General features: G+C 35.4%; 1 protein-coding gene across 1 annotated transcript in view; it reads left to right on the top strand.

Moving 5' to 3' along the window:
- L3MBTL3 (L3MBTL histone methyl-lysine binding protein 3) overlaps window positions 1-18,996 on the top strand; it is a 79,150-nt gene that overhangs the window by 47,654 nt on the left and 12,500 nt on the right. Inside the window, exons 13-18 of the mRNA XM_070952654.1 lie at window positions 672-757; window positions 2,693-2,803; window positions 4,208-4,322; window positions 4,928-5,030; window positions 12,634-12,783; window positions 14,284-14,421. Of these exons, the coding sequence (XP_070808755.1) occupies window positions 672-757; window positions 2,693-2,803; window positions 4,208-4,322; window positions 4,928-5,030; window positions 12,634-12,783; window positions 14,284-14,421 (703 nt within the window). The remainder of the gene's footprint in view (window positions 1-671; window positions 758-2,692; window positions 2,804-4,207; window positions 4,323-4,927; window positions 5,031-12,633; window positions 12,784-14,283; window positions 14,422-18,996) is intronic.

The raw sequence follows: 18,996 nt of genomic DNA, 5'->3' as shown, positions 1-18,996 counted from the left end.
TTTCCCTGTGAATATCTATACCTGTATTTCTCCGAAAATAAGACCCTGTCTTATTTTTTTTTTTGCCACCAAAAAAGGCACCAGGTCTTATTTTGGGGGAGGGGGGGTCTACTGACTCACCTCACTTGCGCGCATCACCCCCGGCTGCCTTTTTGCTGTCGGAAGCCTTCAGGAACTGTTGTGGCCCGTCAGCGGCCAGCAGAGCTGGCAGCAGAGTCAGACAGTTGAGGAAGTTGGAGAGGAACTTGGGCCAGTCCTGGGGGCTGGGGAAAGCTTGATGAGGCCTCTGCATCAGAGGCAGAGAGGGAGATAGACAGCTGTGAGGCAGAGGAACAGCTGGAGCCCGTTTCCAGTGTGCGCATGCGCAGAGGTGCCAGAAGACAAGATCAAAGAGTGAAAGAGGTATTTATCTCTCAAGAAGTGAGAGTTCCAGGAACAACTTCTGGAACTTAAACTGTTTCAGACTAGTAGATCTAGAGGGATTTTTTGGGAACTATCTAATGGTTGTACAGAATTTTGCAGTCCAGATTTGGTAAATTGATTCCACTAAAGAAAACTCTTTGTAGAATACTTTGCAGTCAGAATAACATCCCTGCAGACGTTAGTGAATGGCAATTGAATACATCCAGTGCATGATATATTTAAATTTTGTATCATTATTTATCAATTAGACTACCCTCATGGCAAACATTTTTCTTGGGAAAAATATTTGGAAGAAACCAGTTCTTTACCTGCACCTGCTAGAGCTTTTAAAGTGGTAAGAAACATCTATTGTTTTTTTCATACTTATTCTGCTTATTATCTACCATCACTATTGCTGCTGTGATCAATATTAATATCTAACCTTATGACCTTGTTGCTTTGACTTTAGATAATATTTTCCCCATGTTTAGAATTCAGCAGTAATTGGTCTTCAGCCAGATCCAACACCCTGACAATATCTGGATATATATATATATTTTATTTATATGCCACCCTTCTCCGGAGACTCAGGGCGGTTTACAATGCGTTAAGCAATAGCCTTCATACTTTTGTATATTTTATACAAAGTCTGCTTATTGCCCCCACAAACCGGGTTCTCATTTTACCTACCTTAGAAAGGATGGAAGGCTGAGTCAACCTTGAGCCTGGTGAGAATTGAACTCGCTATAATTGCAGGCAGCTGGAAGTTAAATACTACCTTTAACAGTAGCATTAGTCTGCTGCGCCACTCAGGCTCTATTTAAGATATTAAGACAATATCTTAACTTTTCTTTCTTCACTTTTTATCCTTTAATGATATTTCATGAAAGGAGAATGGAGGAAATGCACTACCTAAACATGGCTTATTTTCAGTCGATAGGTAGTTCTTGATTATGACCACAATTCATCCCCAAATTTCTGTTGCTAAGCAAACAGTTATTAAGTGAGGTTTGCCCCACTTTATGACCTTTCTTATCACTGTTGTTAAGTGAACCATTACAATTGTTAAGTTAGTAATGGTTGTTAAGTGAATCTGACTTTCCCATTGACTTTGCTTGTCAGAAAGTTGTAAAAGGTGATCACATGACCCCGGGACACAGCAACTGTCATAAATACATGCCAATTGTACATGCCAATAATTGGTTACATGCCAATTGTAACCATGGGGATTCTGCAACAGTCATAAGTGTGGAAAACAGTCATAAGTCACTTTTTTTATTGTCATAACTTTGTCACTAAATGAATGGTTGTAAGTTGAAGATTACTTCTACCACTTTGCTTCCTGAACCAACACAAGAAAAAAGAGGACTTGTTAACTACTAGATACATGGCTTATTTTATTTTTATTTATTTATTTTATTTTTATTTATTTACTGGATTAAAAGCAATATATCTAAATAAGGTTTTTTTAAAAAATGTATATTATATTTACATAAATGTTAACATAAAACCGGGAGAAATATTCAAAAGAATAAAACAATTTCTTACTTGGGAGGGATAATTACAGTGAACCAATCTCAATGGTTTGATAGACAATCAAAATTTTCACTAATTTCCTGAAAGCCATGAGAGAGTGGCTACTTTGGTGTTGGTTGGAGCTGATATTCATTGATGGAAGAGGGCAACAACTGAGAAGGCATAATTTCATGGTCCCTGAAGATGGCAGTCTTTGATAGAGGGACACAACCTCCTACATCTTATCAGACGGACAGATGTTGCTAGGAGAAGATGATTCTGCAGAAACCCAAGCCTTGAATCATATCAGATTTTTAAATGTAATAGATAGCAACTGGAAGCTAACCAGTGTAACTCCTAGGCTAAAGGTGTTATGTGGGTACCATGAAATGCACATATAATTGCTTGACTTACTGTATTTTGGAACAATTGTAGCATCCAAATGCCCTTCAAGGGCCATGTAGAGTGTATTCCAATATTATAGTCCAATTAAGAAATCACTAATGCATGAGTGACAATGAGTAAGTGCCAGGGCCCTGTTGGCCACAGTTACTACCTGTTTTTTAAGAGTCCAAGGGATCCCAAATTGTCAATCAACTCAATAATGATTTTATACAGTTAATTAATATTTTATAGAATATCGTCATCATCGGTTTCTTTCTCGTGAAGCACATAGAACAGCAAGCTTCTTCCAGTGAATCTTATCCTTGGCATAGAACATTGTGGATTAAATAATAGATACAAATTAAACTAAAAGTACTTTCCTCTGTTGTAGAAACTTTCTCATGGATTTCAGAAGAATATGAAACTTGAAGCTGTTGACAAGAGGAATCCTGCGCTTATCAGAGTAGCTACTGTGGTTGAAACAGAAGATCACAGAATTAAAGTAATTTATATTCTTTTTTTTAATCTTTTGATTTTTAAACAGGAGCATCTATTACCTGCTGAACAATTATAAATGATAATACCTTATTACAATACTACTCTGATTTCTCTATTTACTTCATTGAATAGGAGGAATGTAGCTTCATCCTGTTGAATTTGTCCCCATTCTGATAAAGTCTATAACAATTTTAAGTTCCATGATTAGATATGAAAGTGTTTTTTTTTATTTGTGGTGGACTGATCTCAGATATATTACTCACCAGTTTTAACTCATCACCATGTGATGAGACATGATGCTCTCGCACATTCACAAGGCACCCTATAAATTTGCACTCTAAATCTCCAATAAACACATAAGCAAGAGAAAAGCACTTTCTTTCTGTCTTTGTCAGTTTGCATGGATTGTGAGGTTTGCATCCTGTGGTGATACCATATTACACTTCACTCCTAATTGCACTGTTAATTTGTGCTGTCAGTAGTTGAAGAAAGAATCAACTGTTTTCAGTGTTAATCCAAATGTGATTGTACCAGCTGTTTCCACTGTTATACTAACGCGAAGGAAGTGACCCCTTAGTTTGCTAATTTGGTAAATTAACCATGGTTTGTGATTTCAGACCTACCAAGTCAATCAACATCATCATGACTTTTATCCAGAATTTAATCTCTTTTCAGTTATATTCTTAGCTCATAATTACTAAGTATTATGATTAGGATAAATCATAATGACAAATGACAGTGATTAGGATAAAGGGATTTCAGGATCTAAACATTTGATGCTTTGCTTTGGAATAGTTTGAATACAATTTGGAACAATTTAGTTAAGAGAAATTTCAAGTAGTCTCAACTTACCACTGGTTGCTTAGTGACTGTTCAAAATTACAACTGACCACCCAAAAGGTACTTATGATTGGATATGGGTGGGTGGGGGGGGGAGTACCTGTATTTGCAACATCCTTCAGTCACATGACCATATTTTACTATGTTTTTGCCAAAAACGGGCATTTACTGCTGGGTTTTGGCCGAAGCACCCCATAGCAAACCTTATACCATTTCTGACATTTGTTATAACCTATTCCAATTCTGATGAGCATTTGGCAGGCTTCAGAAAAAAAATGGGCTGAGCTGCATTTAGCATTGGGATTGAAACATCATTGAAGATTGAATTTGGAAACATCTGAAAACTTTAAACTCATGCATTAAAACTTTAAAGGGTTTGTTAAAATATAACTGGAATTGTTATCTTGGCAAAATAAATATAAAGCCATAATAATTAGTACAAACACAATTTTGTGTCATTTTTTCTTTATAAAGCTTTAATATAAAAATAAATAACCTAATTTTGATATAAAAAAGAAAGTAGTCTGAAACTACAAGGATCTCAACATTCTATATCTTTCTGTTTTAGATCCACTTTGATGGCTGGGATAGTATTTATGACTATTGGATTGATGCAGATAACCCAGACATACATCCTGCAGGCTGGTGTGCAAAAACAGGACATCCTCTTCAGCCCCCTCTTAGTAAGACAATAAAAATGCAAAAATACAATAAATATTTACCAGTCTGTTTTCTTCTGCCTTGACAAAATAATGTGCTGTGACAGAGCCAAGTTGTGTACTAAATCATTCATAGAGTGATTGCAAAGTCTATGGAAATCAGTGGATATCTTGCAAAACACTTGATAATTGAATTTAATATTTGTGGGTATTCTGATTTTCAAGAAGAAAAAATGTATACATGTTTACTAACCCATGACAAGAATTCCAGGTGGATTTCTTCAAAGTCATAGAAATCATTCTTTTATCTATACTCAGATGATTTGATTGAATAGGCAGTCCCATTGTTGCAATGTAATTCAAATATTTTATGTTCACTTGGACTCTCTTTAGCATTTAAAAAGAGTTCAAAGGTTTCCCCCCCCCCCCCCATCATTTATATTCTCTTGTAGACTTGGGCATTTTATGGCCCACATCCAACCCTTCACTACGGAAGGAGGGGCAGGATGACGGTCCTCCACAACGGGGCCGTTTCTCATGTGTCACCATAGGAAAATTAATTGCCCACCCCTGTGTTTTGAGTAAATATGAAGCTAATGTTGAAGTTGGTTTTTGTATTGTTTGTCTAGGTCCACTGGAATTAGTAGAAGCTTTAGAACAAGGAGGGTGCCCTACAGCAGGCTGCAGGGGAGTTGGACACATAAAAAGAGCCAGGCATATGGGCCATCACAGGTATGTGTTATGAAGAACTGGTGCTTCAGTAGCTCAGCAAGAGGTGCCCCATTAGAATAAGGCTGTGAATTTGATTTAATTGCTGTCCATGAGACAAGATGTTATTGCAAAAAAAAAGGACAATCAAGTATTCATTTATTTAGATTGCTATGGTGATCTTCACTCAATTGCATGACTTCATTGTGACCAGAATATAAAACCTGATTAAGTGAATGCTTACCATAGATCAATGATGTTTTAACTAATATGATGCTCCCTAGTAAGAGATTTCTCCTTAACATTCAGTTAGGTATATTTGCCTGTTGAATATGGTCCTTATTTTGGGTGGAGCTGTTAGTTTGATTCCTTAATGAAAATCAAAATCTCAGTGTGTATTGGCATTAAAGTTTTAATCTGGTAGCCTCACAATATAGTATTTTTTTCATAATTTTATTCTAAGTTATAAACCAAATATTTGAAGTCTATAGGTTATTATAAGTCAAAGTTCAACAAAATGTTTCAGCTGTATTGAAATTGATCAGTAAATATTATGCATTTGGCATTTGACTAAATCACAATTCCAGTATTTATCCAGTTTCAATATTTTACAATGAATATGAAAACTAATACTCTTCTTTAGCCTTCAGTTTTTCAGATCCTCTTATCTTTATGGGATATCAGAAAGAATACCTTTTTAAAAATTCTATCTGCATTTGCTTTTCGGTCAGGGCTGCCCCTTCCCCTTGGATGGGTCTTGACTAGAATACAGATTTTACCTTTTGCCTAAATACATGTTTATTTGTATTTGAATCATGAATGCCTGTAGACCAATAACCAAGAAAAATACATTCAATGACCAGGCATTATATTGATTCTAACTAACCCACTTGGCTAAATTAATAGTTTTGAAGAATTAGGCTTACTGGGTTTCATTTTTGCCTCTTAATAAATTGTGGGCTTAAATATTTTCCTTAAGATGGAGTGGAAAATAGCATGTGTAGAGGGAGTCAATAAATACATACTACATTTATTATTGTATTTTTTGATTATCAGTTCTAGGAAATAAGAGCAGAAGGGTGCTATTATCTTATGGGCTTCCTGTCAGCAACTAGATGGCTACTATGACTAAGAATGAGGAACTAAACTATTAAAAGCATGCTTTTATTTAAACCACAAAAATAATTGTAATAACTTGTATTTTCTGCTACTGTGGTTTGTAATTTAAAATGGTTACAAATTTGCTATATGAAAAGCATTGAAATATAAGAGTGTAAGTAGCACTCAGGGAACTAACATAATATTGATATCTCTCCCTGAGCAAATCCATTTTGTCCCTGAACTCTCAAATCGAAATTCCATTTGAATTAACAGAGGCAGGATAAAATGGGTATAGTCATTCACATCAGGCTTCAGTCCACTCTTTTTTTTTTTAAATCTCTGTTGAAACTTTTACTTAAATATACTTTTGGAAATGTTCATGACAAGGTGCATTTATGTTGTCAAGTAAATGTCTGAAAGCAGGTTGATCAGTCATTTTCTGATAGCACAATGCTTAAATTGGATGAAAATGTGCAATGACAAAGTATGACAGGGCTAAAATGAATGTCTTTTTAAATGCAAATGTTAATTGGGACCTCGGGGTTCTATAGTAATAAAAAAGATTCAGATTTGCATACAAATGAATTACTCAATATCTTGTGTTTCTTTATGAGAACTCCATATTATATGCTATATGGAGTAGAGTAGACGTGCCAGTTGTTTTGTAACTTAAGTTACTAAAGTTATTTAATAAGTTATTGTCAAGTTATTATCCAAGTTATTAAACTACATACAAATTATCCACAAAGACAAAACGACAAAAATAAGAATATTTTCAATTGTCTGGGCCTACCAGTAGTTAGCAATAGCATATACAAGAGCCAACATGCAAGATGGAATATAGGTAATCCTTGTATTGAGCTCAGAATTTTGGTCATAAGTCATTTGAATTGTAGATCAAGTCGCCATATGACCAGACTAAACTTTACAACCATCTTTACAATGGTTGTTAAACAAGTCATGTGGTTGTCGCTCCAAATCCAACTCATCCAATGATTTTTTTTCCCCCAAAAAAAAATCTATCCAAAAAACTATCCAAGGAGCCTGGATAGCTCTGCAGACAAGGCACTGTAATTTAACACCAGCTGTCTGCAATTAAAGTAAGTTCGAATCTTGCCAGACTCAAGGTTGACTCAGCCTTCCATCCTTTCTAAGGTAGGTAAATTGAGGACCCAGTTTGTGGGGGCAATAAGCTGACTTTGTATAAAATATACAAAAGTATGAAGGTTATTGCTTAACGCACTGTAAGCCGCCCTGAGTCTCCGGAAAAGGGCGGCATATAAATCAAATTAAAACAAAAACAAAAACAAAAACCCCAAGCCTGTAAAACCCCCCATAAAATGTGATTGCAGGATGCTGCAATTGGTTGTAAATGCTAGCTAGGTGCTAAATGCCTCAAATATGATCCCATGACCATAAGGTCATACGGCAATCAATAGCTTTGAGTCCAGGTCATAAGTACAATTTTTCAAGTCTGTCATAACTTAAACAGTTGTTAAGCAACCAGTTGTAAGTCAGTGATTACCTGTATCGCATAATTTAAAATATTTGGAAGAAAAAATGGGCCATATCATGGATACCAAATTACCTTCTCTTGGGAGGACATTCCACATTTAAGCTTCATTATTAAACATTATTTTAACTGCAATTTTCCATATTTGATGAGGGTATGTGGGAAAAGGACACTCACTGAACATTGCTTGAGATTTTAGCAAGACATAACCGCAGATAGTCTTTAATTATATAATTTGTCTTCTGAGTTTTCAGACTCATACTGGAGCCCATCCTCAGGGAATTTCTCCCAAAAGAGTGGGTGCTTGACTATTCTGTATTCTGTGGATATGAATACTACACACAGAATAGCCCAAAGCACACACTCTGCTAGAGAGAAATTCCCTGTGGATGGGCTTCAGTACAAGTTTGAAAGATCAGACGATTAAACTTCCAGTCCCAGTAGTTGACTCAGATTGGATCCTGCTATAATATTGATTTTTATTTTTCTCATTATCCTCTCCCAATTTCTCATTTTGGTCCTATTCCTGTATTATGTTTTAAGGGAATCCCCCAACAGTAAACTAGCAGAGTGTGAATAGCTTCCGTGTTTTCCCCAAAATAAGGCCTAACCGGAAAAAAAGCCTTAGCATGATTTTTCAGGATGCTTGTAATATAAACCCTACCCCAAAAATAAGCCCGTTAAGATCATCAGCCAAACAGATGCATTTAGTACCTGTATTTCCCTGAAAATAAGACCTAATGGGAAATTAACCTTAATGTGTCTTTTGGAGCAAAAATTAATATAAAACCCGAATTTATTTTCAGGGAAACATGGTATAACAAGAGTTCATTTGGTAGACTTCTAGATATTCTATTAATCTGAGTAAATCAAAATCTGTGCATCAAGTTGCAAGAATCTTTCAAAATGCAAATATAACCTTTTAGAAGAAAGCCATTCAATCCAAAGCGGCCAGATAATGGACAAAGCACTATAATCAATATCTCTACAATAGTAGTGGGTTGATTTCTTTTCTTTTTATCCTCCATCCATCTGAGTGTAATCAACATATTGGTGACCTCTTAACATAATGAATAGAAATAGGAATTAGAATAGAATAGAATAGAATACTTTATTGCCACTAATTGGCATACATTAAAATTAAATTATGTTGCATACACTAGAAATCTCCCAATAATTTCATGTAGATGTTGAAATTTCACTTTGTTTTGAGAAATTAAGTCTCCATTTCAGGGAGGGTGGATGGGTCAGGAACAGGTATGGGAGAAAGGCTGATGCACAAGATTCTATTACAGTTGTTAAGAGGTTTTTCCCTCACATTTGTTCCTGTCGCTCTATTTTTATTTGGAAGAATTAATCCATTCATTCCCCATTTTTCTAGTATTTCTTAGTTTTGCTTAGTGCTCTTAGAAATGTACAGTGTATGTACACTGCAATAAAGTTCTCAAAGAGTTAATACAGAAATACTGTTGTTTCTTTTGCTTTGTATTGCATTGAAACTAGGCGATAACATTAAGAGCTCTATTATTCTATTAAGCATGCTTACGATCTGTGTAGTACTTACTTAAATTTAAATCCTAAAAGCCTGAAAAATCCCTTCTTTAGCAAAATTGCTGTCAAGCGAATTGTATAACTTCTTATTCTTCACAAACATCCAATGTTCATGTTTTACTTGAAGGGGATATCCAATCCCATTGTGTTCAAAGGCTCTGCTTCAATTTATGGAGTAAATCAATTCACATTCACTCATTAATAAAAGGCTTGTTATATAGAGGCTTGGAGCCTGTCTTTACTCACTGTTTTTAAAAAAACTGTTGGCTTCAAAGGATAGACAGAATGGAAAATGGTGGTTGATGGCTAATAGTCCATTGAGCTAATAGCCAGGGATTAAGATAAGTGAAGTCAATAGTAGATGGAACTAATTAATTCTACTTTTCTTTCCATTCTGCATCATTGCAAAATCATTAAGAACTTTTCTATGTATACGCAATCAAAACTGAAGGTCTTTATTTCAAATGTTGCTTCTATCCTACAGGGCTGCAAATTTATATATAATAAAATGAACGTAATTCTCTTGTTCACAATGAGGCTTTTATCTTTAATACAATAGACAGGATTGAAAAAATAGCATATTAACTGTGTGAGGAAAATCCCAGGTTAAGCATCATAATGGAGATAGAAAACCTACTGCACATGCACAGGTCAGCAGGGAACTATGGAAGAAAGAAATAATAGAACTTTTATACTGCTTGGCTAATTGAAACCCACCACATAATGCATATTATATTATAGCAGGGACTATAATACCCTGGTCTCAGGGTATGTATATTCAAGACTGCATACATGTTTGTGCATATAGACATGTGACTCCCATGCAACTACATACACATATTGGGCTGAGTTGCTGTATTTATGTTTATCATGTTGATTTTACACCTCATGAAGAAAGCTAGTTCAGTAGAACAAAGGCAGTTCCCAAAGTCCTAAGTCTAGTCTTTATCCCTTCCAGACTTGTGGTACAATACTGATTTTGTTTGGCATGAATTTAGTTGCTTGCCCTTCCTTCCTTCCTTCCTTCCTTCCTTACTTACTTACTTACTTACTTACTTACTTAAATTTATATGGCCACCTACTCTGGGCGGTTTATAAGCAGAAAAACACATTATAAAAACAAAAACGATAATACCTCCCCCCCCCCCCCCCCAGAACAACACACAGTCAAATGAGCCACTTGATAGGCTCCATCCCACTTTGGGTTCCCAAGTCTTCAACGCCTTTTGAAATAGTGTCAAAGTGGGAGCTAATTTCGTGAAGGGATGATGTGCCAAAGGGAGGGAGCCACCACTTTATGAGTCTTTAGCAACACAGGCTTGCTGACTTAGGAGTCTAAGAATTTAACATCTGACTTTCTGCATGCAATTATTTATCAAACAGTGATTTCCATGCCTCATTCCAAGGTTGCTATTCAGCAGGTTCTGACAGGTTCTGGAGAACTGGTAGTGGAAATTTTGAGTAGTTTGGAGAACCAGCAAATACCACCTCTGGCTGGTCAAAATGAAGATTTTGCAATATCCTTCCCCCAGGAGTGGGGAGGGAATGGAGATTTTACCGTATCCTTCCCATGCCACGCCCACCAAGCCACGCCCACAGAACCTGTAGTAAAAAAAATGAATTCCACCACTGCCTCATTCATATTATTGAACTTAAATAAACGGGCATGCCTCTTTTGAGCATAAAATGATCAGGATGAAAAGGATCCACTGACTTGTAAGAAAGTGACAAAATATATTGACTCTTTGTGGCTGATGAAAGTCAGTGAAATGATAAATATGTCTTCTTTGAAAAGAAGGCATAATGCTCAAATCTTCAAATAATTGCAGAAAAATGGTATGAGCAAAAATATATTAATATGCGAATGAAAGTTTTCTTGAATGCACAGCTTTAATTTAAACCTCAAAAAGCATAGTGTTATGGTCTATTAAAAATGAGCTAAACATTACACAAACTAGACTGCTTTTGTGGCTAACGTTTCATAATGAATAGGCATTTGGTTAGGATTCTCAAGATAATTTTGTCACAATGAGTGAAATGTCAGATAGTTTGTGGAAAAATGTCAATGGCTTTGGGAGAAAAAGAAACAGCAGATAAAATGTTAGGATTTTTTTAAAAAATTATATGAAGAAAGGCCTTCTTGGGTGGAAAAGAATTAACATATTTCATGAAATCAAGTGCTTCAGTTTATTGTCTAAGAAAAACCTTACTGAAATGTTTAATAAACCCAGTAAAAACTAATGCAAACTAAACTGGGAAAAGGTCCAGAAAAAAGAAAAGGAAAAGGATAAAAACAACAACAACAAAGACTATAATAAAGAATTGGCTTCCAACGTTTATGACACTGAGCATAAACTAATTTCTGCTCATTTTAATAATTTCCTGACTTCAGAAAAGAATATTGAAGGAAGGCAAGTAGGCAACAGTAAAATCTTTGGATTCAGTAATATTATGGTATCTTTGCTGATTTCATAAACAGGGTTATCTTTTCAAAAGTTCGGGGAAAATAAAGCTGGCTGCTTTTATCCGAAGAAGCTAAATTGAGGAATAGAGATACTGAAGATTAGTATCTCATGGAACAATAGGATGGAGGTGAGATTTTTAAACTGTCTTTTGGGGAACCTTCAGATTCCTCGAGCAGTTAATGAGGTTCCATGAAAGACTAAAAAAATGTATTCCCTTGAAGATTGCCAGTTTTCTATTAAGAGCTTTGCCTCTTGATCAGATTAAAGTGGGTTTTTTTTTAATGAACAGCTCCACAACCTGAAAGTTTGAAAAACCTGAGATAGACTGTGATCCTTACACTGATATTTGTAATTACTTTTCTTTCCTCTTAGGAGAACTTATAAAATGCAAGACATCTGTTTCATATATTTTTCTTGTCATGTGGTACAACAGGGCAATAACATTTAGCTAAAATAACAAGCTTCTCTCTCCCCTTCCCTCCCTCTCTCTCTCTTTCTGTGTATGTATGTACAGTGTGTATGTGTATGTATGTGTGTATGTATATGTGTGTGTGTGTGTATATACACACACACACATACATACATATATACACACACACTCACTCAATAGTATTAATGGTCCAACAAAAAAGAAAGGAAAAGGAGAAACAACCAATTTGTATTCATAATTCTTGCTATCCTGTCAGAGTACTGCATTATTTTGCTCATTCCCTTAACCTATTGACCCTTGAGAATATGGCTTTCTTATTTCTAATAATAAAGAAAATATTTGTCTTTAAATTATAAATATCCATCACAAATATAATATGCTTCATAACAAGCTTCTCCAAAAATAAACATTGTATGCTTCAACATACTTGGCAGAAAGTGATGCTGCTGTTAGGAACACAATTCCAAGTAATTGCAGAGAAATTGTAACCAGTATGATGTTTGTTTCAACTAGGAAGTGCTTTAATGTCTAATCTTCTGTTTTTTCTTCTCTGTCTCTAATTTTCAGTGTGATCAACTGCCCATATTCTGAAATAAACCTGAACAAAGAGCATACTCTGTCGGACCGTTTAAGTGGGGAGACCCCTCTAAATAATCCACCTATGCATTGGAATCGAAAGTCAGAAATAAATGAAAGATCAGCCTCTCCTATAATCAAGTAATTGTCAATGAAATTATGCTCAAATTATTTATTGTACTGTATGTGTTTTACTGTGGCAGAACCTGAAGCACATATGTCGTCTTGTGTGGTGTTGGTTTCAGGATACAGAGACAAACTCAAAAGGCCGTAACTGATTTTTTTTTTAATGTGAATTATTTAAGTAAGTTCATTTTGTACTTGTGAGAACAACTTAGAAGTTCTTTTGATTCATCAGTATGTATTTCTAAAACTGAAATTTAGAGAAGTGCTTTAGGTCTCTTGTAAGGTTCTAGTTATTCCCAGGGGATTTCGGTTTTTTTCTTCCTCTTGAGCAGCTTAATCCCATATGTCATCAGAACATGTGTTTGAATCTTTCTACATTTCGAAAAGAAAAACCATGGGGAATTGCTGTTCAAGAAATAACAACTCCAAATTCCATTGGGCATTGGGAACAAATTGCAGTGATTTCAATCCTGATAAGTATAAATGTCTTTTGTTGATGGCATATACCGATTATACACATGCTTATATTTATAATGCATGGTTTTATTGAAGACAAATCCTTCACCCAGAGGCACCCAAAGCTGGGGAATTGAGTTACACATTTTCTCTTTTTGTGAGAGTAAATGTATATGTTAAGGCAGTAGTTCTTTACCATGGATCCCCTTTAAATACCTTTCGTGGCCATGATCCATGGCCACGGACCACCAAGACACTTAACTCAAGAGCTAAATGATAACATTTCTTCAAGTCTTTGTGAACCCTCTGTGATGACATCGCAGACCCCCCAGGAATCCACAGACCACAAGTTGAGAACCACTGTGTTAAAATAGAGAATCAATAGAGCAGAGCCATGCATGGAAGTGCAGTGCTTAGAATGCAGTATTGCAGGCTAATTCTGCCGACTGTTGGCAGTTTGATTCTTACTGGCTCAAGGCTGACTCAGTCTTCCATCTTTCTGACTTTGGTAAAATGAGGACCCAGATTTATTATTTGCTTTAACATTCAGTTGACGGGCATTTCTTAATTATCATTGAATTTTCTTTTATTACTTGCACTTGTTTTTAAATAAAATAGATTTGAGATGCGAATGAATACGTGGAAAATGATACGTAAGGCCTTGAAAATCTGACTATGTGGACGGGCCTAGATCCCCGAGTGTGTAAAGGACCCTATTTTCTGCTTATATCACCATGAATGAATTATATCTCCTGGCTGCTATATATAATTTCTGTTTTTGTATTGTGTTTTAACTTTTTTATTGTTTGTATGATTGTTTGCTACCCAGAGTCATTGGTTTGATATGGGTAGCTATACAAAATGAATGAATGAATGAAATACTAGGTCAGTTTCTGAGATCTTGGATTTATAAATGCTTTTTAAAAATAGTCAGGTTAATGCTAATTATATTTAATTAATAAATAAGAGATACTCAGTAATATTCAGCTTTATTTTCCAGTTTAAGTTTTGCATCAATGCACGATTTTAAATAATTGCTCTTTTTTATATATATAACAGTAACAGAAAATGTCCCAGTCCCAGTCACACTGGAGTAAAGCCTGCACCCCATTTACAGTCTTCAAAGGAAGAAGATACAGATGTGAAACTTCTTTGCAAAAATCCTTTAATATGTGACGTCAAAGAAGAAAACTACAGGTATCTATCTGTTTCTCCCCCACCCGCCCACCCCTCCATAATGTATACTTTGGCTCTGATCTATGTAATCTGTATACCATTATTTGCCGCTTCCCAGAACAAAATCTTTTATTCAGGACCTTAATTGTATCATGTAAATGATCCAGCCTACAAATCCATTTGCTAATTTTTTGAAAGTCGTTCCTAAACGTTTTGTTGTAGGCTTATAAATGAGGATGATATCATTCACTACTAGATATTGTAGTATTTCTAGTTAGTACATAAGATTAAAGGATTTTGACTGGAGGGATCCAGGAAGAGAGCCTTTTCTGCCATTACCTTTACCCCCAGAAGTGACCCCCACCCCCACCCCACCGGGCCTTCAGAAAGAGTTTTAAGGTCTGGCTCTGCCAATTGGCATGTGAGTCACAGAGTGATGTGCAGTTATGGCGATGTTGGTATGAGGATGTTCTCTCCACCTTTGTAAATGTAACTTTTAATATTTTAACTCTAATCTTTTTAACTGTTTTTACCTTTGTTCTTATTTATGATTTTATATCATGATAGCTTTTTTATTGTAAACTGTCCAGGGTCACTTAGATGAGTTGGCTGGTGTAGAAATGCGATGGATAGATGGATAGTTGAATGAATGAATCAATGAATATAAGGATAACTTATCAAATGCTTATCAAGTACTTAGGAAGCAAGGGCTTGGCAGAACAAGGAAACAACAGCCAATGGCTTAATAGCCAACCATCAACATCTCAATTCATAATCTAAAAACCCACATACAACAGGCACCATATAAATATCACACAAAGAATAGCCCAAAGCACACACTCTGCTAGAAAAAAGTTCTCTGAAGATGGGCTCCAATACCAGTCTGAAAACTCCGAAGGCCAAACCTCTGGTCCTGATGACCGACCCAGATTGAATCCTGGATATTCTGAAACCTTGAAGATCAGGAATACTTATATTTGCCATTTAAAATTATAAACACACAAACTAGTAACAACTTCATCAAGTTGTGTGCTTGTAGAAAGTCAGCTCCACAAATGACCTAATCCCTTAATCATTATAAAAAATGCAAGATGTAGTCAGACATATAGCATACGGGGGAAAAACCCTCTTTCCTAATATTAATCATTATGTGACGATAGAGTGCAGTGCAGTGCATTGAAGTGATGCAGGAAACCCTATAAAGACATTAGCAAGTTTTATGAATAACTATTTGTTAAAAATAGATAAAATTAGGCTCCTGATAATGTCTTTAACATCAGTCTAACTAGCAGGGGCAATCAGAGAGAGGATCCTAAAAGTCAAGGGTACAGCTGTGACCATTCAATCAATTGTATTGGCAAGAAGTCAGTTTGGTGTTTGTGACCTTATAATTAAAGCCTCATTCTATTTTATGTTCATTGCACATGTAATGCAACATCAAAAACAAACAAATAAATAAAAGAGTGGGGCTTCACTTTCCAGGTTGACCATTTTGACTTAGTTGACCACGCCCTTTGCACTAAGTTTGAGCAATATTATCATGTATAAACGGGCATAGAATCAAGATCATGTGAGGTATTAGTGCCGCTTTACAAAACCCTAGTAAGACCACACCTGGAATACTGCAACCGGGTTTGGTCACTATACTACAAAAAAGATGTTGAGACTTTGGAAAAAGTCCAGAGAAGAACAATTAAGGTGATCAAAGGCCTGGAGACTAAACCATCTGAAGAATGGCTGCAGGTTTTGGGTCTGGCTAGTCTAAAGAAAAGAAGAATTAGGGGCAACATGCTAGCAGTATTCCAGTATTTGAGGAGCTGCCACAAAGAAGAGGGGGTCAAATTATTTTATAAAGCTCCAGAGGGCAGGACAAGAAACAATGGTTGGAAACTAATCAAGGAGAGAAGTAACTTGGAATTAAGGGGAAACTTCCTAACAATGAGAACAATTGGCCAGTGGAACAGCTTGCCTTCAGAAATTGTGGGTGCTCCATCACTGGAGGTTTTTAAGAAGAGATTAGACAGTCACTTGTCTGAGATGGTATAGGTTCTCCTGTTTGAGCAGGGGGCTGGACTAGAAGACCTCCAAGGTCCCTTCCAGCTTCTATTCTATTCTATTCTATTCTATTCTATTCTATTCTATTCTATTCTATTCTATTCTATTCTATTCTATTCTATTCTATTCTATTCTATTCTATTCATCACAATTCCATTCTTAAAAGAAATGTATTGTAGTCCTTCATTTACCTATAGAAAGTCTTCTGCCTTTTTTTCTGCAGGTACAGAGGTTTATTGCTTTAATTTAAAAAAACAATTCTTTGTGTATGAAAGAAAAAACAAAATAATATCACAGCACTAATAGCAATAAAGACAGAGGAAAATCGCTGCTTGAGAATTTGATGTGGTTATTATGCTACAGATAGTATAATGAAATATCCCACAGTTAATATTAAAATGTACTATATTCATAACATCCATAGTATTAACTAGTTATAACAACCTATGACTAGGGAGAAAGCATCGGGTTGGGAAAGTTAATTGCATGCAGTTCATATTTCACAGCACTGTCTGGATTACTGTAGCATCATATTTAATTAAAAAGCAATTCAATCCCTTGAAACCTGGATTAAATTATTTTCAGTAATTATAATGTCTAGAAGCTTATTTTTCAATATTAGTGTCCTCCTAGAAAGGAGAACAGAAGAACCAAAAATGAATATTCAGTCTTTTCCTAATTATTAGGACATTCTGCAGACCAATGGCAAGTACTATCACAGAAGTTCTGTGTTCATTTTAAAACTTCATTAAAAAGTGTCTTTACCATTTTAATGCTAATATTCTATTTATATCTTTCGTTTCTTTTTGCATTTCCATATTCAGAAGGTAAAATATCTCATTCTTCCTGTCACATTTGTTTTTCAAGTCTAGACTATTTTTAAATGCACATCAAATATCTTTGAAAAAGGTGTAACATAGCTAGAAATAAGAAAAATATTAAGGATTAATTGGCACCTAAAGTAGTAGCACTTTTTAAAGTAATCAATAGCTTAACAATGACTACATTTTCCTGGAATAAGTGTCTTAGTCTCCAGAAGTCAGATGCTTCACAAATGTGAAGAAGAAGTGCAACCCAAACACTTCTTTTTTATTAGTTGAACCAGCCAAACCTTTTGAGGATTTCATGTGCTGCTTAGAAAGTGAAGCTTCAGAAACTGAAGCAACCACGAGTCTTAAACCAGTGTTGGCTACTTTGAAGGGTTGAAGAGAGATGCTTTATTTGCAGTTCTCTGTCCTGCAAAGTCCAGAGAATTGCAAATAAAGCAACTGCCCAGCCCTATTACATGGCTGGGTAGTACAGTTTTTACAGGTGATTCCAAATTGCCTTGCCCTTCCCAACATACATGGATGCACTTAATTCCCTTCATATATGCATAACCAGAAACTGCTTCCCTGAAACTGGTACATGTAAATGTTCACAGATGAACAGCCACTCAACATTCATTCATACATCACATTAAATCATATTAGACCGTATTAAACCATGCTTAAGAATTAGGTAGGGTCACAACACATTAAGTTACAAACAATGATTTATAGTTCACAGTAACCAACTTCACGCAACATTCTAAGCAAAAATCAAAGTCAGTGAATTGATATTGAAGTTTCCTTCACTGTATTTTGAACATTATTGAATTAAATATTAAAAATGAATGTGATCTTGCATTGCCACAAATGATAGTGGGTCATATCTAACTGTCTTATTTTGTTTTGTCCAGTTTCTCTTAACTGTTTTCATTGCTCCAGAATATAGATATTGCTCAACTTAAAGGAAATCTAGTCCTAAATCATTGTGGTCATAAATTAAGGCACCTATCAGTCTGGATCCATTTTTCTGACACTTTTCACAGTGATTAAAAAAAAGTTCAGCAAACCCATTCTTTTGAATGGGCAGGGTTTGGGTTTTTTTTACCAGAAACTGGCAAAAATGCTGGAAACAAACAAAAACATCACCAATTGGTCTCATGACCATGGGATAGTGCAATCTGTTGTAAAGTGCAGTCATGTGTCCACTGGGAGGTGTGTGAGACATATTTCAGTGGGCGGAAGTGCTTTATAATAATAAAGCATCCATCCTGAGGTCTTCGTAACTGCAAACTTTCACAAAATGACCAGCGTTAAAGACTACCTGCTTCATATTTTTCAGTGTTGCACATTTCAATATTGCAACAATACTTATGATTCTAAATTTAAATAGTGGACTTACTGACAGCGGATTAATTGACAGTTACATGCATGTTTTTCCAATAAGCGCTCATCTGACTAGTTTCTATTGCAGTTATTTCTTTAAAACTGTACCCAATTCTTTACATTATTACTGACATTAGGTAACTCTTAAGTATCTTCTATATTTCAACATGGAGCATCTAATAATTAAAATTTAATTAAGTGCATCTTTATTTCTTAAATTATAGAATTGTTGGTCAATCCGCCCTTTAATCATGCTTGTTTGTTTTTTTCACATAATTGCAGTTGCAAAAGGAGGTATAGCTAACCAGTTTTATTTTTACTTACAAACACAGGAAAATAAAGTAAATGA

This window comes from Pituophis catenifer, unplaced genomic scaffold (assembly GCF_029215685.1).
Source record: "Pituophis catenifer annectens isolate HBS135680 unplaced genomic scaffold, rPitCat1.0.hap2 SCAF_1, whole genome shotgun sequence".
Lineage (NCBI taxonomy): Eukaryota > Metazoa > Chordata > Lepidosauria > Squamata > Colubridae > Pituophis > Pituophis catenifer.
This window is presented reverse-complemented; position numbering and strand designations above follow the sequence as displayed.